The sequence below is a fragment of the Chiloscyllium plagiosum genome, chromosome 10 (genome assembly GCF_004010195.1).
Source record: "Chiloscyllium plagiosum isolate BGI_BamShark_2017 chromosome 10, ASM401019v2, whole genome shotgun sequence".
Lineage (NCBI taxonomy): Eukaryota > Metazoa > Chordata > Chondrichthyes > Orectolobiformes > Hemiscylliidae > Chiloscyllium > Chiloscyllium plagiosum.
In genome coordinates, this window is record NC_057719.1 from 34,845,537 (window position 1) to 34,865,260 (window position 19,724).

At 38.6% G+C, this 19,724-nt stretch overlaps 1 protein-coding gene and 1 long non-coding RNA gene across 2 annotated transcripts in view; one reads left to right on the plus strand and one right to left on the minus strand.

Annotated features, from left to right (window-relative positions):
• Positions 1-12,883, plus strand: part of LOC122553507 — a 16,909-nt gene extending 4,026 nt beyond the window's left edge. The window contains exon 2 of the long non-coding RNA XR_006312738.1: positions 12,677-12,883. This is a non-coding gene — a long non-coding RNA (uncharacterized LOC122553507). The remainder of the gene's footprint in view (positions 1-12,676) is intronic.
• Positions 5,741-19,724, minus strand: part of pole2 (polymerase (DNA directed), epsilon 2) — a 30,979-nt gene continuing 16,995 nt past the window's right edge. The window contains exons 8-19 of the mRNA XM_043697358.1: positions 17,616-17,672; positions 16,502-16,550; positions 15,804-15,876; positions 13,311-13,483; positions 12,645-12,734; positions 12,507-12,561; positions 11,388-11,447; positions 10,837-10,914; positions 10,615-10,723; positions 8,009-8,185; positions 7,484-7,551; positions 5,741-7,249 (exon numbers count right to left, since the gene is read on the minus strand). Of these exons, the coding sequence (XP_043553293.1) occupies positions 7,231-7,249; positions 7,484-7,551; positions 8,009-8,185; positions 10,615-10,723; positions 10,837-10,914; positions 11,388-11,447; positions 12,507-12,561; positions 12,645-12,734; positions 13,311-13,483; positions 15,804-15,876; positions 16,502-16,550; positions 17,616-17,672 (1,008 nt within the window). The 3' untranslated portion in view covers positions 5,741-7,230. The remainder of the gene's footprint in view (positions 7,250-7,483; positions 7,552-8,008; positions 8,186-10,614; positions 10,724-10,836; positions 10,915-11,387; positions 11,448-12,506; positions 12,562-12,644; positions 12,735-13,310; positions 13,484-15,803; positions 15,877-16,501; positions 16,551-17,615; positions 17,673-19,724) is intronic.

Here is a 19,724-nt window from a genome sequence, read left to right on the forward strand (position 1 = left end):
TAGACAGGGGACAAAACGTTTGCAACAAAAGCTTCCAGCTCGGCGAACAGAACCACAACAACGAGCACCCGAGCTACAAATCTTCTCACAAACTTTGAATAATAAAATGGCCCAATAAAATGGCTCAGAGGAGCACTGTAAAACAAAGTATATCAGTGAAGTCCACAAAAAGTTATTAGGTGAAGTGACAACAGGAGTCAGTTTTATATAGTGTCTTAAAGAAGGAAAATCTTAAAGTCACAAAGTAGGTTGAGAAGCAAAGAGGTGTGGAGAAAATATCCTAAAGCTTTGGACCTAGGCAATTTTAGATGCTAACCCCAATGGTGGAGCAACTGCAATTGAGAGTGCACAATACAATAGAATTAGAAGAGCAAGGACATGAAGGGAATCTGCAAAGCAGGACAAGAATGTTTTAGAACGTGTTGTTTGGCAGTTTTGAATGCATGTCACAAGCACAGAATAGGAAGACTGAACGTGATGCCACTTGGTGCCCCTAGGTAGCAGCAAACATAAAATTGAATTTTACATTCAAGGATAAAGATTGTTTTAATTGAAAGTGTAGGAGAAATTAGCCCAATAAATTATAGATCACAAAGGACAATTCAAAGTGAAATTAACAAAGAGTTTATTAGTGAGGCGATATCGCGGAAGAGAAATTGACTAAGCTGAAACAGCACAGACAGTCTGTCTAGGTAGCGGAAAATACTCTTCCTCAAGCTGAGGATGAAGCCAGGTTTGATAGGAATCTTGTACAATTAGTTTAATTAAAATGGGGAAAGATACAATGTATTTGGAAATTGAGTAATCCAATTACAATGATGATAATTGAAAAACAGTTATCGGAAGAATGTCCTGATTGTCCAAAAGCCACAAGACATAGGAGTGGAAGCTACGCCATTCAACCCATTGAGTCCATTCCACCATTTAATCATGGCTGATGGGCATTTCAATTCCATTTACCCACACTCTCCCTGTAGCCCTTAATTCCTTGCGAGATCAAGAATTTATCAATCTCTGCCTCGAAGACACCCAACGTCCCGGCCTTCACTGTGCTCCATGGCAATGAATTCCACAGGCCCACCACTCTCTGGCTGAAGAAATATCTCTTCATTTCTGTTCTAAATTGACCCATTCTAAATCTAAGGTTGTGCCCACGGGTCCTAGTCTCCGCACCTAACGGAAACAAATTTCCAGCGTCCACCCTTTCTAAGCCATGCATTATCTTGTAAGTTTCTATTCGATCTAGATTACTTTACAGTGTGGAAACAGGCCCTTCAGCCCAACAAGTCCACACCGACCCGCTGAAGAGTAACCCACCCAGACCCATTCCCCTACATTTACCCCTGCACCTAACACTACGGGCAATTTAGCATGGCCAATTCACCTAACCTGCACATTTTTGGACTGTGGGAGGAAACCGGAGCACCCAGAGGAAACCCACGCAGACACGGGGAGAATGTGCAAACTCCAGACAGTCAGTCACCTGAGGCGGGAATGGAACCCGGATCTCTGGCGCTGTGAGGCAGCAGTGCTAACCACTGTGCCACCGTGCCGCCCACAATCTCCCCTCAATCTTCTAAACTCTAATGAATACAATCCCAGGATCCTCAGCCATTCATCGTATGTTAGATCTACCATTCCAGGAACCTCCGCTGGACACGCTCCAGTGCAAGTATGTCCTTCCTGAGGCGTGAGGCTCAAAATTGGACACAGTATTCTAAATGGGGCCTAACTAGAGCTTTGCAGTCTCAGAAGCACTTTGCTGCTTTTATATTCCAGCCCTCTTGAGATAACTGACAACATTACAATTACTTCCTTAATCTGCAAATCAACCTTTAGAGAATCCTGGACAAGCACTCTCAGATACCTTTGTAATAGTCAATACAATGTAACATCCTGACAGTATCAATGAGTTTTTGATGGGATCAGGAGATTTCAGCTCACTTTGCAGGTAGGTGAGAATGTCTCTTTTGAAACAGTAAGGTGATTTGGAGATGCCAGTGTTGGACTGGGGTGAACAAAGTTAAAAATCACACAATACCAGGTTATAGTCCAACAAGTTTAATTGGAAGCATTAGCTTTCAGAGCGCGACTCCTTCATCAGATGGTTGTGGAGTTCACAATTGTAAGACACAGAATTTATAGCAAATGTTTAGTGTGATGTAACTGAAATTATACATTGAAAAATACCTTGATTGTTTGAGTTTCTCATCTATTAGAATGAGCATGATAGTTTCATATGTAAATCACAAGACTTTTTAAAAAAGTTACATTCTCAGGTTAACTGTAACAATTGGTGTCAGCCTAGATAAGATGTAGATGTTGAAGGTGTTAGCCCCCTGTGTGCCGTGGTCTGTGCCATAATGTTTAGACGGATTCTAATCTATAAAATGAGTTAACAGTCTTACATGGATTCATGCAGTTTTTGAGCAAAGTACAATATAACACTGCAATTACAAATTCACCCCACAAATGTATATGTGTATGTGTGCATGTGGGTTTTTGTGTGTTTGTGTGTGTGTGTCTGTCTGTCTGGGGTGGAGAGTTGTGAGTGCGAGAGAGAGTGTATATGTGTGTGTGAGTGTAAAGTGTCTAAGTCTGTGAGGGGATGCATGTGTGAGTGTGGTAGTGTGTGTGTCTGTAGGAGTGTGTGAGTACCTATGTGTGTGTGTCTGTGTTTAGGAGTTTCTATGTGTGTATAGTGCAATGGTGATCACCTGTAGTGTGACATGAACCCAAGGTCCTGGTTGAGGCCCTCTCTATGGGTATGGAACTGAGCTATCAGCCTCTGCTCGGCCACTTTTCGCTGCTGCCTGTCCCGAAGTCCGCTGTGGAGGATGGTCACCCGAAGGTCCGAGGTCGAATGTTCTGGACCACTGAAGTGTTCCCCAACTGGGAGGGAACACTTCTGTCTGTTGATTGTTGTGCGATGCCCATTCATCCGTTGCTGTAGCCTTTGCTCGGTTTCACCAATGTACCATGCCACAGGGCATCCTTGCCTGCAGCATATGAGATAGACAACGTTGGCTGAGTCGCATGAGTACCTGCCACATACATGGTGGGAGGTGTCCCCACGTGTAATGGTGGTGTCCATGTCCACACTCTGGCACGTCTTGCAGCGCCTCCTGTGACAGGGTTGTATGGAGCTGTCCTGAAAGCCAGGCAGCTTGCTACAAACAATGATCTGTTTGAGGTTTGGCGGTTGTTTAAAGAGGTTTGGCGGTTGTTTAAAGGCGAGCAGTGGAGGTGTGGGGAAGGTCTTGGCGAGGTGCTCATCGTTAAGAATGTGTTGCAGGTCGCGAAGAACTTGAAACAGTAAGGTGCTTCCATTGTTCCTGTCCTGGGTGCAAGGTCCTTGGTGGTGCCTCTCCGCCTGACCTGTTCTTTGTGTGGCTTTGGTATTGAGACTACCCACAGGGCTTTGAAACAGCTGTGGGGACGAGGTATTGAGAGTGTGTTTTGGGAAGTGTATTCCCTTGTCTGCGAGTATTGTCTGGTTTCACTTGTCAGACTGTGTGGTCACTGCTGAGGCATTTTGGGTGTTTCTGATAAAGTTTGGCCAAGTTTGCTTTCCTATGTTCTGTGTGGGCCTATTATGGGTAGGCAGGGTGGCAGATCTTTTCCCACAGAAAGGAAAAAGCATATTGTTGTGCAAAGAAAGGTGGCAGATCAGAAGATAAGACATATTTAAAAACACAAAAGAATGATTAAAAAAATTTAAGAACATAATTATAGAGTACAAGAGAAAGCCAGTCAGAAATATTGAATCACAAAGGAAGAGTTTCTATAGATACTTCAATGAGAAAACAATGAGACTGTTTGTCCTATAACAATTTAGACTAGACAATAAGGAAATGTCAGATGCAGTGAACAGATATTTTGCATCTACCTTCAATATAGAGGATACAAGAATTAACCCAGAAGTAGCAATACATCAGGAAATGGAAGGGAGTGAGGTCAAAGGAAAATCAATCACCAGAGAAGCGGTGCTGAGTAAATTGTTGGGGTTGCAGGCTTAAAATGTCCAGGCTCTCATGGGTCTTCACTCTAGAGTCGAGATAACTGATGTATTTGGTTTTAATTTTCCAAAACTCTCTTCGTTCAAAAATAGTCCCAATTGCAAAAGGGAGCAAAAAGGAAGACACAAAGCAGGAAACTACAATCCAGTTGGCTTAATATCAGTCATAGGAAAAATGATAGAAGCTATAAGAGTTCAACCTAGAAAAGTGTGAAGTCATTCACTTTGGAATGTTGAATTTGATTACAGAATACAGGTTAAAGGCAGGACTCTTGGCAATGTGGAGGAAGAGAGAGAGATCTTAGAGTCCATCTCCATAGATCCCTCAAAGTTGTGACCCAAGATGATAGGGTTGTTAAGAAGGTGTATGGTGCGTTGGCTTTCATTAGCAGGGGGATTGAGCTTAAGAGCCGAGACGTTATGCTGCAGCTCTATAAGAGGCCTGGCTAGAATTTTTTTGTTCAGTTCTGGTCATCTCATTACAGGAAAGATATGGAAGCTTTAGAGAGGCTGCTGAGGAGTTTTATCAGGATACTGCTTGGTCCGGAAGGCATGTCTTATGAGGAAAGGTTGAGGGAGCGAGGGCTTTTCTCATTGGAGCGAAGAAGGATGAGAGGTGACTTGATAGAGGTGTTTAAGATGATGAGAGGCATAGATCTAGTGGATAGCCAGAGACTTCTTCTGTGGTGAAAATGTCTATCATGAGGGGGCATAGTTTTAAGGGGAGTGCAGGAAGGTTTAGGGGAGATGTCTGAGGTATGTTCATTACACAGACATTGGTGGGTTCATGAAATGCACTGCCAACAGTCGTAGTAGAGTCAGGTATATTAAGGAGAAAGTGAGGTCTGCAGATGCTGGAGATCAGAGCTGAAAATATGCTGCTGGAAAAGCGCAGGTCAGGCAGCATCCAGGGAACAGGAGAATCGACGTTTCGGGCATAAGCCCTTCTTCAGGTACATTAAGGACATACTTAGATAGGCATATGGAAGTTAATAGAATGAAGGGTAAGTAGGTTAGTGTGATATTTGCGTAGGATAAAAGGTCGGCACAACATCAAGGGCTGAAGGGCCTGTACTGTGCTATGTTCTATTATTACAGTTAAAGGAAGGCAATTGTATAAGTTTCAGGTCATCAGGCAGAATTAGTACGACAAGGGAAATAATTGACCAATCTATTTGCGGATGTAACACTTGCTGTGGATAAAGGGGAACTGCTAGATATACTGTACTTAGATTTCCAGAAGGTATTTAATAATCTGTCACATCAAAGGTTATTGTGGAAAATAAGAGGTGTGGTAGTTGCATATTCGTTCACTAACAGGAAATATAGGCATAAATGAGTCCTTTCCAAGTTGCAGGAGGTAACAAGCAGTGTGCCACAGGGATGTGTGCTGCGATCTCAACTGTTTACAATTTATATAAATGATTTACATGAAGGTTGGGAGGATATGATTGTCAAATTTTCTGATGTCAAATATTTAGGAAAATAAGTTGTGAAGAAGACACGAGGCTATAAAAATATATAGATAGGTTAAATGCATGGGCAAAAATCTGGCAAATGGGAGTATAATGTGCATGAATCATGAAACATTAGAATGCATGTACAGTAAGTAATTGGGCAAGCTAACAGAACATTACTCATTGTCCCAGAGGAGCATTGGGTGTGTGTGTGTGGGTGAGTGAGTGAGTGAGTGAGTGAGTGAGTGAGTGAGTGAGTGACAGACACAACTGGTGGTGAGTTGAACCCGAGTGTCACCACACCTCAGGTGAGGCGCAAGGGTGAGAAGGGAGAAAATTCATGGTAACCTGAACCATTGCAGGAATTGAACCAGTGCTGGTTGCATCACTGTGCATTGCAAACTAGCCCAACTGAGCTAACCGACCTCTCATCAAGTGATATTTGCAAAGGAATAATCTGTTGACTAATATTCTATGTGGGTTCCCCACCAGGACCACTTGACTCCTGATATTACAGCCTTGTAAACATGGACAAAAGGGATGATGCTCAGAGTGACAATGAGGGTGACTGGTTAATATAAAATAAACACAACATGGAATGGAATACAGAAGCAGAGAGGTTGCGTTTCAATTATATGGAGCACTGGTGAGACAGTATCTGGAGTACTATGCAGCCCCGTACTTTCACTTAAGGGATGATGTACATGTATTTGAGGCAATTCTGAGGTGACTTTTCTTATGAGGAAAAGTTGGACAGGTTAAGCTTTTATCCATTAGAGTTTAGAAGAGTAAGAGGTAACTTGATTGAAATACAGAACATCCTGAGGGTCTTGAAAAGGTAGATGTGGAGAGGATGTTTACTCTTATGGGAGAATCTAGGACTAGGTCATTGTTTAATAATCAGGGGTAACCCATTCAAAACAGAAATGAGGCCAAAAAAATTTTTAGAGGGATGCAACTCTTTGGAACACTCTCCCTGAAAAGTGTTCCAAAAGGAACAGAAGCAGAGTCCTTGAACATTTTAAAGTCAGAGGTAGATAGATTCTTGTTAAGCAAGGGTGTGAAAGGTTATCACGGATAGACAGGAATTTGAATTGAGATTATAATCAAATCAGCCATGATTTTATTGAATGGCAGAGCAGGTTCAAAAGGGCTACATGACCTACAACAAGTCCTAATTCACATGTTCATATGAGTAAATGTATGAGTGGTCAACTTTGGGTGACCAAGTAGAATGCAGGAAACCAATAAGGAATAAACTGCAATATCCCTGTCTCGAGGTAATGAAGAAATGAATGAGAGTTTCAGTAGGACATGAGCTCAGGTAAAAATGAAGTGGGGCAAAAATTTATCCCCGCTAACAATTCTGAGTATCCTTTTCCCATCACGGCAACATTAAGATACCTGAAGTATATTATAACAATAAATTGAAAGATGTGTCACAGAGGTTTTCTGTCATTGTACAGAATGTAAAAAATACAAGTTTAATAAATTCTGATAAGATAAATCTAGACTTAAAAAGAATAGTTCTTATAAAGGGACATACTTACAAATTTTAGTTTATTATCAATCTTTCGAAAAAATATGGATCGTTATTAACTAAACCAGACAGACATTCTAAGTTTAATTTATAAACAAAATCTCCAATATAGATAAATACAAATAAACAAGAAATGATCAAAAATGGAAAAGACATTAATGTGCAAATGTAAGTCTTCAATATCCAGTCTCTTCTAAGTTTTAAAATTTCGCAAATCAAAGATTCTGAAGTTTACTGAAATGGAAGAAAAATATAATCAGTATCTTTATAAGAATTAGTTGAAACTAATTTCTCCATCGATTGAAATGCTAAGTAAAACTAATACACTTTTGTAACAAATTTTAACAAAAACATTTTTTATATCAAGGAATCTAGACATAATTGTGAATTCTTAGAGACTTTTAAACAAATATTTAATTTCTGTCTCCTGACATATCCTGAGATATAGTTTAGAGGTTTGTCCATTACCTGTCCTCCACAGTTCTATTTGAGGGGTAGTATACCTTGAAGCAGAACCCACTTCGAGGAAATGAGCCCTAAAACAAAGAAGTAAAATTTCTATTAAAAGATGTACAATTAATACTATAGCTTCTGCCACTGCACCAAATTGGATGTACATGCTCAGCTGGCACCCACTACAACCAACAGCACATGCAGTCTCTTCCACAGGTAACCACACTGTTGTTATGTTCATTGTCAGATTCTGCTTATGGTAACAAACAAAAATTAAAAGGAAAAGCAGAAAAGAAAAAAGGTGCATTACAAATGACAACAGATGCAGGTGAGAAATTTGAAAGAACCTGAAGGCAGTTTAGTCAATTAGTACCATGCTCAAACATTAATTAAAACAACACTTTTACATTGAATTCTGAAAACTCACTAAAGTTATTGGAAAGAAACATGAACATTTTTAAGAGAGCTATATAGATTAGTTATTTTGCTTACATTAGATCAGTTTACAATGTAATAAAACTTTGATGTAGTGGTTCTTACAGGATTGATGCAAATACAATCTGTATGGACGATGTTGAATGGATCGTATTTGTCAGCAAACACAATCAAGTCGGGTACCGGGTATACAGAAAGAGCATAATCATAGGCCCAGTAGACTGGACTAACGAACAGTGGGAGTGGTGTTAGATGTCCTTGTGCAATGATGGTCTTGACAAACTACCAAGAAAGTTGAAGGAAAAATGTTAGTGAACGCATCTTTTACAATCACAGAAAACCTTGACAATGACGTAATATATATTTAAAAAACTGGTTTATAGGAAAAATAACTGCACATTAGCTCATCAGTTACTAAAAGATTCTTGTTGAGCCTACAGCCAAAGATTAGATTTCCCACCTAAGTGGTAAAGAGTCACTAATGCAGCTTTGAAAAATAAAGTTGCAAGTTAAAGGGTGAACAGATAGATAAAAAGTACACACAAAAAGTCCAATATCAGGTTACATTTTATGTATAGGAAGTTTATGACTAATAGTTTTAATGAATGAGATACAGTAGGAAGGAAACACTTACTTGGACACTGCAGCAGGCTTTTTTAATCTTACAAAGAGATATTACTATAATATTGTTATGCTTTCTTGTCAAAGATTTTTTTAAAAATAGTTTAAGTAGCTAAGTAATGTACGGAACATCAAAACAGTTGGTGCAGTTTGCAATTTGCAAAAATAAATAATATGCAGTGGGGATGTGGGGAGGTCTGTAGACCTGTAGATAGAATGGTTCCTAAAGTCAAATCGCGTTCACAAAAGAGAAAAATATTCTGTGAAAGGCATTTGGTGTTTACCTGTGCTAATTTCAAGGTCAACAACCAAGAAAATGCTACCAGTTCAAACAAGTTTAGTAAAATTTATGGGAAAGCCAAAAAAAAAAAGATTTTCACCGGAGCTGCCACCCTGCGGCAATTAGAAAAGGGTATAAAGCATGTAGACATACAACTACGAAAGAAATAAAGATGAATCCTCCACAGGAGAGGCAAGCTGCAGATATTCTCTACATTTTATTCATATGATTGCCCCAGAACTTAATACACACTTTGGTCACGAGCACTGGAAATTTTCAAGGTTTAAATTTAGAACCAAATGTTGTACCACCATTTTAGTAAAATTTACAAATGAAAATATCTGCAATAAACTTTCAATCCAGTTTTGTTAAAGTGTTGATGAGGTCAGACTTACATAATCAAAGTACTTCCTTGCTTCTTTTAAGGACAAGGATTTTAATGTTACAATTTCTGATTAAGTAAATTATTTACAGTTTATATTTAATGGATTTTAGCCCAGATTGCCATAAACTGATTACAATAAAGGGATAATTTAATTTGAATTATGTTACTACATAAAATTTAACCATTAGGTTCTAATGCACAATAGTTAGGATGCTTACGTTTATGAAGAAATATGCTAGTGTGTGTCCTTGACAGAGCAATATCATTGAGCCATCAAATCACTGTTCCAGACATGATGTGATGTAACATGTCAAGTGACCACTACACCATGACATCTACCGGAAATGTATCGATTGACGGATGTCAGAAAGAAACAGTATTTTGCTTGGTCACTGATAGCTGTATAGCTATTCAGTGCTCACTGACTTCAGATCATTTTAAAAACAATACTGGAGACTGGCTGATCCATAGAGAATACTACCCAAAAATTAAACATGCTCTTCAGTAAAAGGTAGAGGAAAGATTTAATACCCCCCTCAACTGAATTCTTTGCTGCAAATGGCCTTTAAAAAAGGTAAGAAGTTTGCTGTGAGAAAATGAAAATATTACTGAATGCATATGATTAATGATTTATTTATTTTCTATCAGTTCACATCAGTATAAGCTTTTTAGAGAATTATGTAAAATCTTAAGCACATAACCAAACTATTCAATCCCAATGAATTCTAATAGTATTCATGTTGCCCATGAGCCTCCTCCTACTTTAATTTTATTTATCCTGTCCCCATTTTCTTCATCTGTATTCATCAAGATTTCTATTATTTTTAGACTACAACGTTTACAGGTTAGTTCTATGAGAATATCAAACAGAAAATAAGAGGATCAGCTGGCTATTCGGCCCATTGAACCTGGTCTGCCATTCAATACGTCAAGGCTGATCCTTTACCTCTACACTGTACTCCTGCTCTTTCTCCATACCCCTTTACACCTTTAGCTTCTGGTAATCTGTTATTTCTTTTTTAAATATATTCAGTTACTTTGCTTTCAGTCTTCATGGGTTCACCACAGTGTGAAGAAAATTCTTTACATCCCAGTCTAAAATTGCCTCCCACATACCTGAAGACCATGACCTCTTGATCTGGAACCCCATGCCTCCACATTCTCCATCACATTTAGAGATGGACAATAAATGCTGGCCTAGCCAGCAAAGCCCACATCCTATGAACATGTTTTTTTAAAATTGGCAACAAATAGAACATTTGAGTATGCCAGCATACTCTGGGAAGAAATAAAACAAGGAAAGTGACACTCTGAATCATGGCAGAATCACAATGTCATCCAACAGTAATGGCTGATAACACTGAACCAGAACATAAATACATGTATTTTGTATAAAAATCCGAAAACTAATTAACAGTTACTCACGTGGTTTGGAATATCCAAATTGCTGCTAGGAAAACGAATACAATTTCTGCACATCTTATTGACCAAATCTTCACGAAAAATTATGATTTCCTGTGTACAATATTGAATCCTAACAATAATAAGCACAGAAAATAATGTTTATCTGTTTTGAAGAAAACTAGAATGTGCTCTCAATAATGTGGCCAGTGAACTGTGAAATGATCAATTGTATTGAACATTTACCTGCAGGGATTTGTAGTAAATACAGAAAATGGAATCCTCTTGCTAAACTCTTCTGTGATATAGTCAGCAAGCGGAGGTCTTTAAACAAATAAAAATAAAACGATAAAAAGTTTCTGCAATTGGTTCTCTATAAAACCAATTTTACGTAATCTAACGGTGCTTTTGATTTTTTGTGTATTCAGAAGAATCTTAGTGTTTTGATAGAAAACCACACTTAAAAATTTGTATTGGGAACATTTCAAGAATGTAAAATTGCTAGAATACCTTTCATGACCCTGAATACTAAAAGGTACATGGAGCAAAAAGTCAAATACTACTAAGAAATGATGGTGAGCATATCATTTGATATTAGACTCATAGGGTTAGAGCTGACTAAAATGACTAGGAGGTCAAAAACCGATAACAATGGAATTATTTCATTTAGTCCCATCATCACTCAAAGCTGATGAATGGGAAATAGTAGGAATTGTACTGTTGGGAAACCAAGTCCAATGGAACTGGACACCATTAATTTTAAAAACAGAAGGAATACACCAAGAACTAGTGATTACCTGGGTAAGATAGAACCGGGACCAGGATCGTCAGGGCCGGGAACAAAAACAAAGCGGCTACTGCAAAACAAAAGAACATATTCAGATTCTATTATCAAGCATAACGTAGTGAAAAAACATACAGGTTGTTCTGCTATAATGAGTGTTTCATTAGCGAGAATTCGCTATAACACAGTTGACGAATTGAGGACACTGTTTCTAAAGTGCAAAGTTTTAAAGCATGTATTGGTTATAACACTATTCCAGCCTTATTACTTTAAATGGTGCTGCTATTACACAATTTTCTTATAACATGGGATTGCATGAGAACGGAACTACCATATTATAGTAGAACTGACTGTATCTTCGGAATTTTTTGAAGGATGACTTTTTTTTAAAAAGTCACACGATGCAAAAATATTCTACATTGTATTAAATGAAATGTTTTACACTGAATAGTAAAGAAGGATCTTTATTCTAATTTTTCCGTGATATAAAATGATGTTGGGATATACTTTGTTTGAAAGTCATTTAGCTGGAATCTACCAACTATGAGTTTTCGAAGTCCAAAGTTGCCATTGCTAAATCTCTTATGGAAAGCCTAACAACTTCCAGCCCGATATCTTCACACATCATTGCCTTTCAGAATAACATTTAATGCCAAAATTCTCATCCATTTCTTTTGTACTTCCAGACTTTTAACATTTCAAAATATTATCTAATATTATCTAAATTGGAGAACTGCCATCCTACAACCTTCATAAATTTCAGCCTAAAACCACACCTCTCATATCATAAATGACACAAAAGCTTATTCCCATATCACCTCAGTGCTCACTGACCTTTTCGTTGGCTCCTGAATTTAAGGTACTCATCCTTGTGCACAGTGATTAATGTTTGACACAAGGACATAAATTGTTAAGTCTGAAGTCAGGTGATGAAATATTGAACAAGGTAACTCAAATAAATCTATCAAATTTTACAGAAGTCAAAAAGAAAGTGAAATTTAGAGGATGAAACATCAAATCTATCAAAACTAATGTTTTGAAGATGAATACTTTGATGATTTGCTTCCTCCATTATTTTAACAAGAATAACTACATTCTACTAATGGGCTGATTGCAGGTTTAAAGCACTTACTTTTTATGGATATTCGGATATTCACAGATAATATCTGCAAGTGTTTTCAGAGATTCTGAAAATGTGATAAGATCAAATTAAAAATCAAGTTGGAGTTCTAAACAAGTCAATTAAAAGCTTAAAAAAATTGTATCTCACCTATTAGATTCTTTATTTGGTTGTTTCCATAGGGAGCAGAGGAAAAATTGCCACAGAAGATGAAGCAAGTGGGCGGCATGGAAGAATAACCTACAGAGCACACAGTGTAACTATATGTGGTCTACACCATGACTGCAGGAATGTTTAATGCAAACGTATACATATCAAAACTGTACATTTTAATTGACTGTATGCCGGAACAGTCAATTGAAGTAAATTATAAACTTCTATTCAACTTCTTTTGTCACCATTTCTTAATTTGAGATAACCAATCAATACGTATTAAAACAAAACTATTACATTATAAGCCAGCAGACTTTATGTCAGCAAGCATACTGGTTTCAAGGAAGGTTATAACTCTGTCTTCTTGCACCCCCCCCCCCCCCAAGCAACCAATACTCAGGTTTCCAAAAACATTGCAAACAAGAAAAACAGTAAAGTGAAGAAAGAAGCTGTGTGAATATTGGTTAAGGGCAGGATTGGGATTAATTTCCAACTTTATAAGTTTAGATAAGCTCAGCACCCAATGACAAGTGGAATTCTACGTAATGTGGTAAACTACAATCATGTTTCACAGGTTGGCGCAACATCGAGGGCTGAACAACCTGTACTGCGCTGTAATGTTCCATGTTCTGTGTGATTAAATGAATGCAGTAAATATATTACCTGAAAACATCATATGAAGTTTTTCAAGTACTTCCACCTGGTCCAACCATAAATCAGAGACAAAAACAAACATGGCATCTTCATTTTCTTCCTCCAATTGCTTTAATTTTGTTGAAGATTTCACTGACGTAGCAGAGGGACCGCCAAAAAAGTTAATGTTGCCATAATAAGATCTAGGAGACAAAGCATGAAAAGTTTCAAGGTCCTTAAGTGTAAGCAATTGAGTAACCATGAATACCAAGGATCATAATCCTACGTCAGCAATTTGAACTTCCAATTAACATAAGATTTCTTCTAAACTGTCAAATGCCAATTTATGAACAGGAAGAATGCTAGAGTTTATTTTCACTATTTATAAATTTAGTTAATAGATTTAAAACAATTCACACAAAGCAGTTTAGTAAATTAGAGTCACAGAGATGTATAGCATGGAAACAGACCCTTCGGTCCAACCCTCCCTGCTGACCAGATATCCCAACCCAATCTAGCCCCACCTGCCAGCACCCGGCCCATATCCCTCCAAACCGTTCCTATTCATATACCCATTCAGATGCCTTTTAAATGTTGCAATTGTACTAGCCTCCACCGCTTCCTCTGGCAGCTCATTCCATACACATACCACCCTCTGCGTGAAAATGTTGCCCCTTAGGTCTCTTTTATATCTTTCTCCTCTCACCCTAAACCTATGCCCTCCACTGCTGGACTACCCCACCCCAGGGAAAAGACTTTGTCTATTTATTCTATCCATGCCCCTCATTTTAGATTACATTACAGTGTGGAAACAGGCCCTTCGGCCCAACAAGACCACACCGACCCGCTGAAACGCAACCTACCCATACCCCTACATTTACCCCTTACCTAACACTACGGGCAATTTAGCATGGCCAATTCACCTGACCTGCACATCTTTGGACTGTGGGAGGAAACCGGAGCACCCGGAGGAAACCCACGCAGACACGGGGAGAACGTGCAAACTCCACACAGTCAGTCGCCTGAGGCAGGAACTGAACCCGGGTCTCAGGCGCTGTGAGGCAGCAGTGCTAACCACTGTGCCACCGTGCCGCCCTCTTAAATTTTATGAACCTCTATAAGCACACTCTTCAGCCTCTAACGTTCCAGGGAAAAAAGCCCCAGCCTATTCAACCTGTCCCTATAACTCAAATCCTCCAACCCTGGCAACATCCTTGTTAAATTTTTCTGAACACTTTCAAGCTTTAAAATATCCTTCCAATAGAAAAGAGACCAAAATTGCATGCAATATTCCAGAAGAAGATATAGACTGTAGGGAAATAGATGGTGACAACTTGCAAAATGTCCATATTACAGAGGAGGAAGTGCTGGATGTCTTGAAATGGGTAAAGGTGGATAAATCCCCAGGATCTGATCAGATGTATCCGAGAACTCTGTGGGAAGCCAGAGAACTGATTGCTGGGCCTCTTGTTGAGATATTTGTATCGTCGATAGTCTCATGTGAGGTGCCATTGTTTAAGAGTGGTAAGGACAAGCCAGGGAACTATAGACCAGTGAGCCTGACCTCGGTGGTGGGCAAGTTGTTGGAGGGAATCCTGAGGAACAGGATGTACATGTATTTGGAAAGGCAAGGACTGATTAGGGATAGTCAACATGACTTTGTGCATGGAAAATCATGTCTCACAAACTTGATTGAGTTTTCTGAAGAAGTAACAAAGAGGATTGATGAGGACAGAGCAGTAGATGTGATCTATATGGACTTTAGCAAGGCGTTCGACAAGGTTCCCCATGGGAGACTTATTAACAAGGTTAGATCTCATGGAATACAGGGAGAACTAGCCATTTGGATACAGAACTGGCTCAAAGGTAGAAGACAGCGGGTGGTGGTGGTGGTGGAGGGTTGTTTTTCACACTGGAGGCCTGTGACCAGTGGTGTGTCACAAGGATCGATGCTGGGTCCTCTACTTTTTGTCATCTACATAAATGATTTGGATGCGAGCATAAGAGGTACAGTTAGTAAGTTTGCAGATGACACCAAAATTGGAGGTGTAGTGGACAGCAAAGAGGGTTACCTCAGATTACAACAGGATCTTGACCATATGGGCCAGTGGGCTGAGAAGTGGCAGATAGATTTTAATACAGATAAATGAGAGGTGCTGCATTTTGGGAAAGCAAATATCTTAGCAGGACTTATACACTTAATGGTAAGGTCCTAGGGAGTTTTGCTGAACAAAGAGACCTTGGAGTGCAGGTTCATAGCTCCTTGAAAGTGGAGTCGCAGGTAGATAGGATAGTGAAGAAGGCGTTTGGTATGTTTTCTTTTATTGGTCAGAATATTGAGTACAGGAGTTGGGAGGTCATGTTGCAGCTGTACAGGACATTGGTTAGGCTTAAGATTTGCTTTCCCAAAATTCAGCACTTCGCATTTATCTATATTAAACTCCATCTGCCACTTCTCATATCAAATGCCAGCAAACTTCCTTGAAACAGATACTTATCAGAAAACAACATGGTGAAAATTACCTTGTAATGCTGGAAGGTTCAGTGGGTGGAAAACCAAACCCATTGACATGAAAAATTCCATCTTCGTACCATCCTGGAAAAGGATTCTAATAATAACTGCCATTTATAGAGTTTATATTGATCATAAATTTACAAAAGAAGATTTTATTAACAATACATCAAACTGAATAATCAGATTCTGTCTTGTCTGGCCAACATTCATCCGTCAATCTAAAAAACGGATTATTTGGTCACCAGTTACTATCTGAGGAACCTTGCTGTGCACAAGTCGTCTGTCACTTTTCCACTCAACAGAGACTACCTTTTAGAAGTACTTATTTGGTCGATGGTACTTTGGGATATTCTGAAGGTACAAAATATACCATATAAGTGCAAGTTTTTGCTTTATTGCAATAGCTTTCTGATAAATAGTCATGATTGGGGTTCAGGCTGTGGTACTGCAATGACAGCAAAGTTCAAAATTACCTCTTTAAAAGCAATTAAATTGACCATCACTTGAGCAGAACTATTAAAATTCAAGAACAAAGGTGATTTATGATGCACATCTAAAAGCGCATCACACCATAGTTATTAATAATTTAATAACCTATTATTATGGATGGAAAAACAGAGAAGGCTCATAAAGCAATGACCTTTGATGACAGAAACACATGAAAGTTGCTGCAAGCACTGTGGAGATAAAACAAATTCTTCATTACCTTCCGCAAGAACGAAGCAAGATTCTGTATATAAGCCACTATGAAACTGGTGCTTTCTGGTTAAAGAAATTCAGGATAAATTACAGAAATGCCCTTTAATATATAACATTAATGGAAAGCTCCGGTGGAAAATGACTTTTTAAACACAAAGCTTTGATCATCTGAAAGAGAAACTGAATTTATTTCTTTTAAAATAGGGAATATGTAATTAAAAAGCAAGTTCCTTCAGATCTCCATTGGTTCTGGGGCCAAACATTTTATGCAGTTGATCTGAAAAATGGAGCAGTACAAAAATGGAGCTTTTCATGTCTTTTACATATATTTTCTTTCTTTTCATACTCGTTAAAATTTGTAATACCATTCTAAGAGTACTAACCCTCCAGGTTCACACCATTTAATGTTTCCTCTTAGTTCCTTCAAGTTGTGTCTCACAGAATTGTCACAATGCAGAAGCAAAACATTTGGCCCAATTTATCTGCACTCAATCTTCAAGTGAGCATCATCATTTTGTATCATCCTCCCTCTCTTCGCCCATAAATCACTTCAATTCATCCTCAGTTGGTGCCATTTAGTCTTACTGCACAAACTACTACTCCAACGTTTAATAAAAATCTTATGAAAGATGTTATAAAAATAGAATTCCTTCACTCGTTTGTTTTTCATTCTCTCTTTACATCTACTTTAAATTTATCATTTGAATGAGATTATACTTCACTTTTCACGTGAATGAGATTTAAACTGAATTGGAGATGCCGGTGTTGGACTGGGGTGTACAAAGTTAAAAATCACACAACACCAGGTTAGAGTCCAACAGGTTTAATTGGAAGCACACTAGCTTTCGGAGCGATGCTCCTTCATTGTGCAGGGCTCGATCGTAACACAGAATTTATAGCAAAACTCTGCAGTGTGATGTAACTGAAATTATACATTGAAAAATTAATGTTAAGCCTTTCATCTGTTAGAATACAGTGATAGTTTCACTTCTTTCATGTGTAAATCACAAAACCATTTTTTTAAAAGTTGCATTCTCAGGTTAGCTGTCAACAATGATGATAGCTAGACAATATGTTGAAGTTGAAGATTTAAACTGCATAGGTGAAACACAAAAGGATATTGCTTTACTAAGATTGAGTTGAACAGTTCCAGTTGGATCTTCAAGAAAGAATTTTCCCTGAAACGGTAAATATAATTAAGTGATCATTCAGCATTATCAACATTGAAAAAAAGCTACATTTCAGATTTTGGTTGCATTGGACTCCTTTACAGAGTCATGGAGTCCAACCAGTCCACACTGACCATGTTGCCAGGCTAAACTAGTCCCATCTGCCTGTGCAACCTCCATATCCCTCCAAACCGTTCCTATTCATGAACTTATCCAAGTAACATTTAAACCTTCTTCCACCATTTTCTCACAGTTTATTCCTAAACAAACCACTCTGTGTTAAAATGTTACCTCTCGTGGCCTTTTTAAATCTTTCTCTTCTCATCTTAAAATATTTCCCTCTAATAAATTTTGCTTTGCAAAGGGTTCAGTGGAGATTTACTAGAATATTGTCTGGTTAGGATGAGGGTCTTTTGAGAAAAGGTTGAAAGACTTGAGGCTGTTTATGTCAGAGAGAAGAAGGTTGAGCGATGACTTAATGGAGACATAAGATAATCAGAGGGTTAGATAGGGTGGACAGTGAGAGCCTTTTTCCTCGGATGGTGATGGCTAGCATGAGGGGACATAGCTTTAAATTGAGGGGTGATGAACATAGGAGAAATGTCAGAGGTAGTTTCTTTACTCAAGAGTAGTAGGGGCGTGGAACACACTGTCTGCAACAGTGGTGGGCTTACCAACTTTAAGGGCATTTAAATGGTCATTGGATAAACATATGGATGAAAATGGAATAGTGTAGGATAGATGGACTTCAGATTAGTTCCACAGGTCAGTGTAACTTTGAGGGCTAAAGAACCTGTACTGTACTATAATGATTTATGTTCTAATTTTGAACTCCCTCAACCTAGGGAAAAGACCCTTGTCATTCACCTTATTTTGATTCTGATAATTTTAAAACATTGACAAAAGGTGGCAAGCAACAGTGATAAATATTAGAATTTTCTCTTAAATCTGTTATGGACTAGGCCAGACCCCTCAAAACACTTTTAAGAAGGTAGCCCATTCCCTTACTTATTCCTTTTAGGCAGATGTAAAGTGGATATTCCCAGGAGTGATGCAGTCTGTCAAACCATTCAGTTTTAAACAAAACAGAATTTTAACACTACGGATGAAACACAAATAAAAGAAAACTGGATTTAAAATAACTTATTTGAAAACCCAACCGGCTCTATCGCAACTTAACAAAGCTGTTCCACTTCCTGCAACATCCCATAAACACTCCTCTTGGCACAAGGTACATTCCAACACAGGTTCTTAAAGGCAGGAGAGATGTCAGAGAAAAAGTTCAGACAAGACCTCTATTGAAGCATGGAACCTCTTTTCACTGTAGCTGCTTCTCTAGGTCTCCACCAGTCATTTTTCACAGCTTGCTAAAACAAAAACTAGAAAAAAAACTCAATTGGGAGAACTGGCCACTCCGCTGTCATTGTCCAAAGCAACCATTTCCAGACAAATATCAGCACCTCTGCCTTTATGATGCCTCTTGAAAAAAAAACAAGGACAACATAACCTTGTTAAAGGGGCAACAGCATCACAAATCCTCCTTTCCCACCCCATGGTGGGGATACAATATTAGAAGGTATCAATCCCACCACTAATGCATCACACCTTTTGTATCCATGAAGTGAATGTTTACCTGAGAATCACAAGTGTGAACGTAAACCACTTCTCACATATAATGCACAATTCCAGCAGATGTGATTTGGAGACACCGGTGTTGGACTGGGGTGTACAAAGTTAAAAATCACACAATACCAGGTTATAGTTCAACAAGTTTAATTGGAAGCATTAGCTTTCGGAGATTGCTCCTTCATTGGGTGATTGTGACAACGACAATCACCTAATGAAGGAGCAGCGTTCTGAAAGCTAGTGCTTCCAAATAAACCTGTTGGGCTATAACCTGGTGTTGTGTGATATTTAATTAAATTCCAGCAGAGGTTAATTAATTAATTTATTTATTAATCTACAGGAACCCCACTCAACTTGAGATGCTGAAGAAAACAGCATGGTTTCCACCAGCAAAGTTTGAAAGTTAACTTAATACATGCCAAATACCTGGGAGCC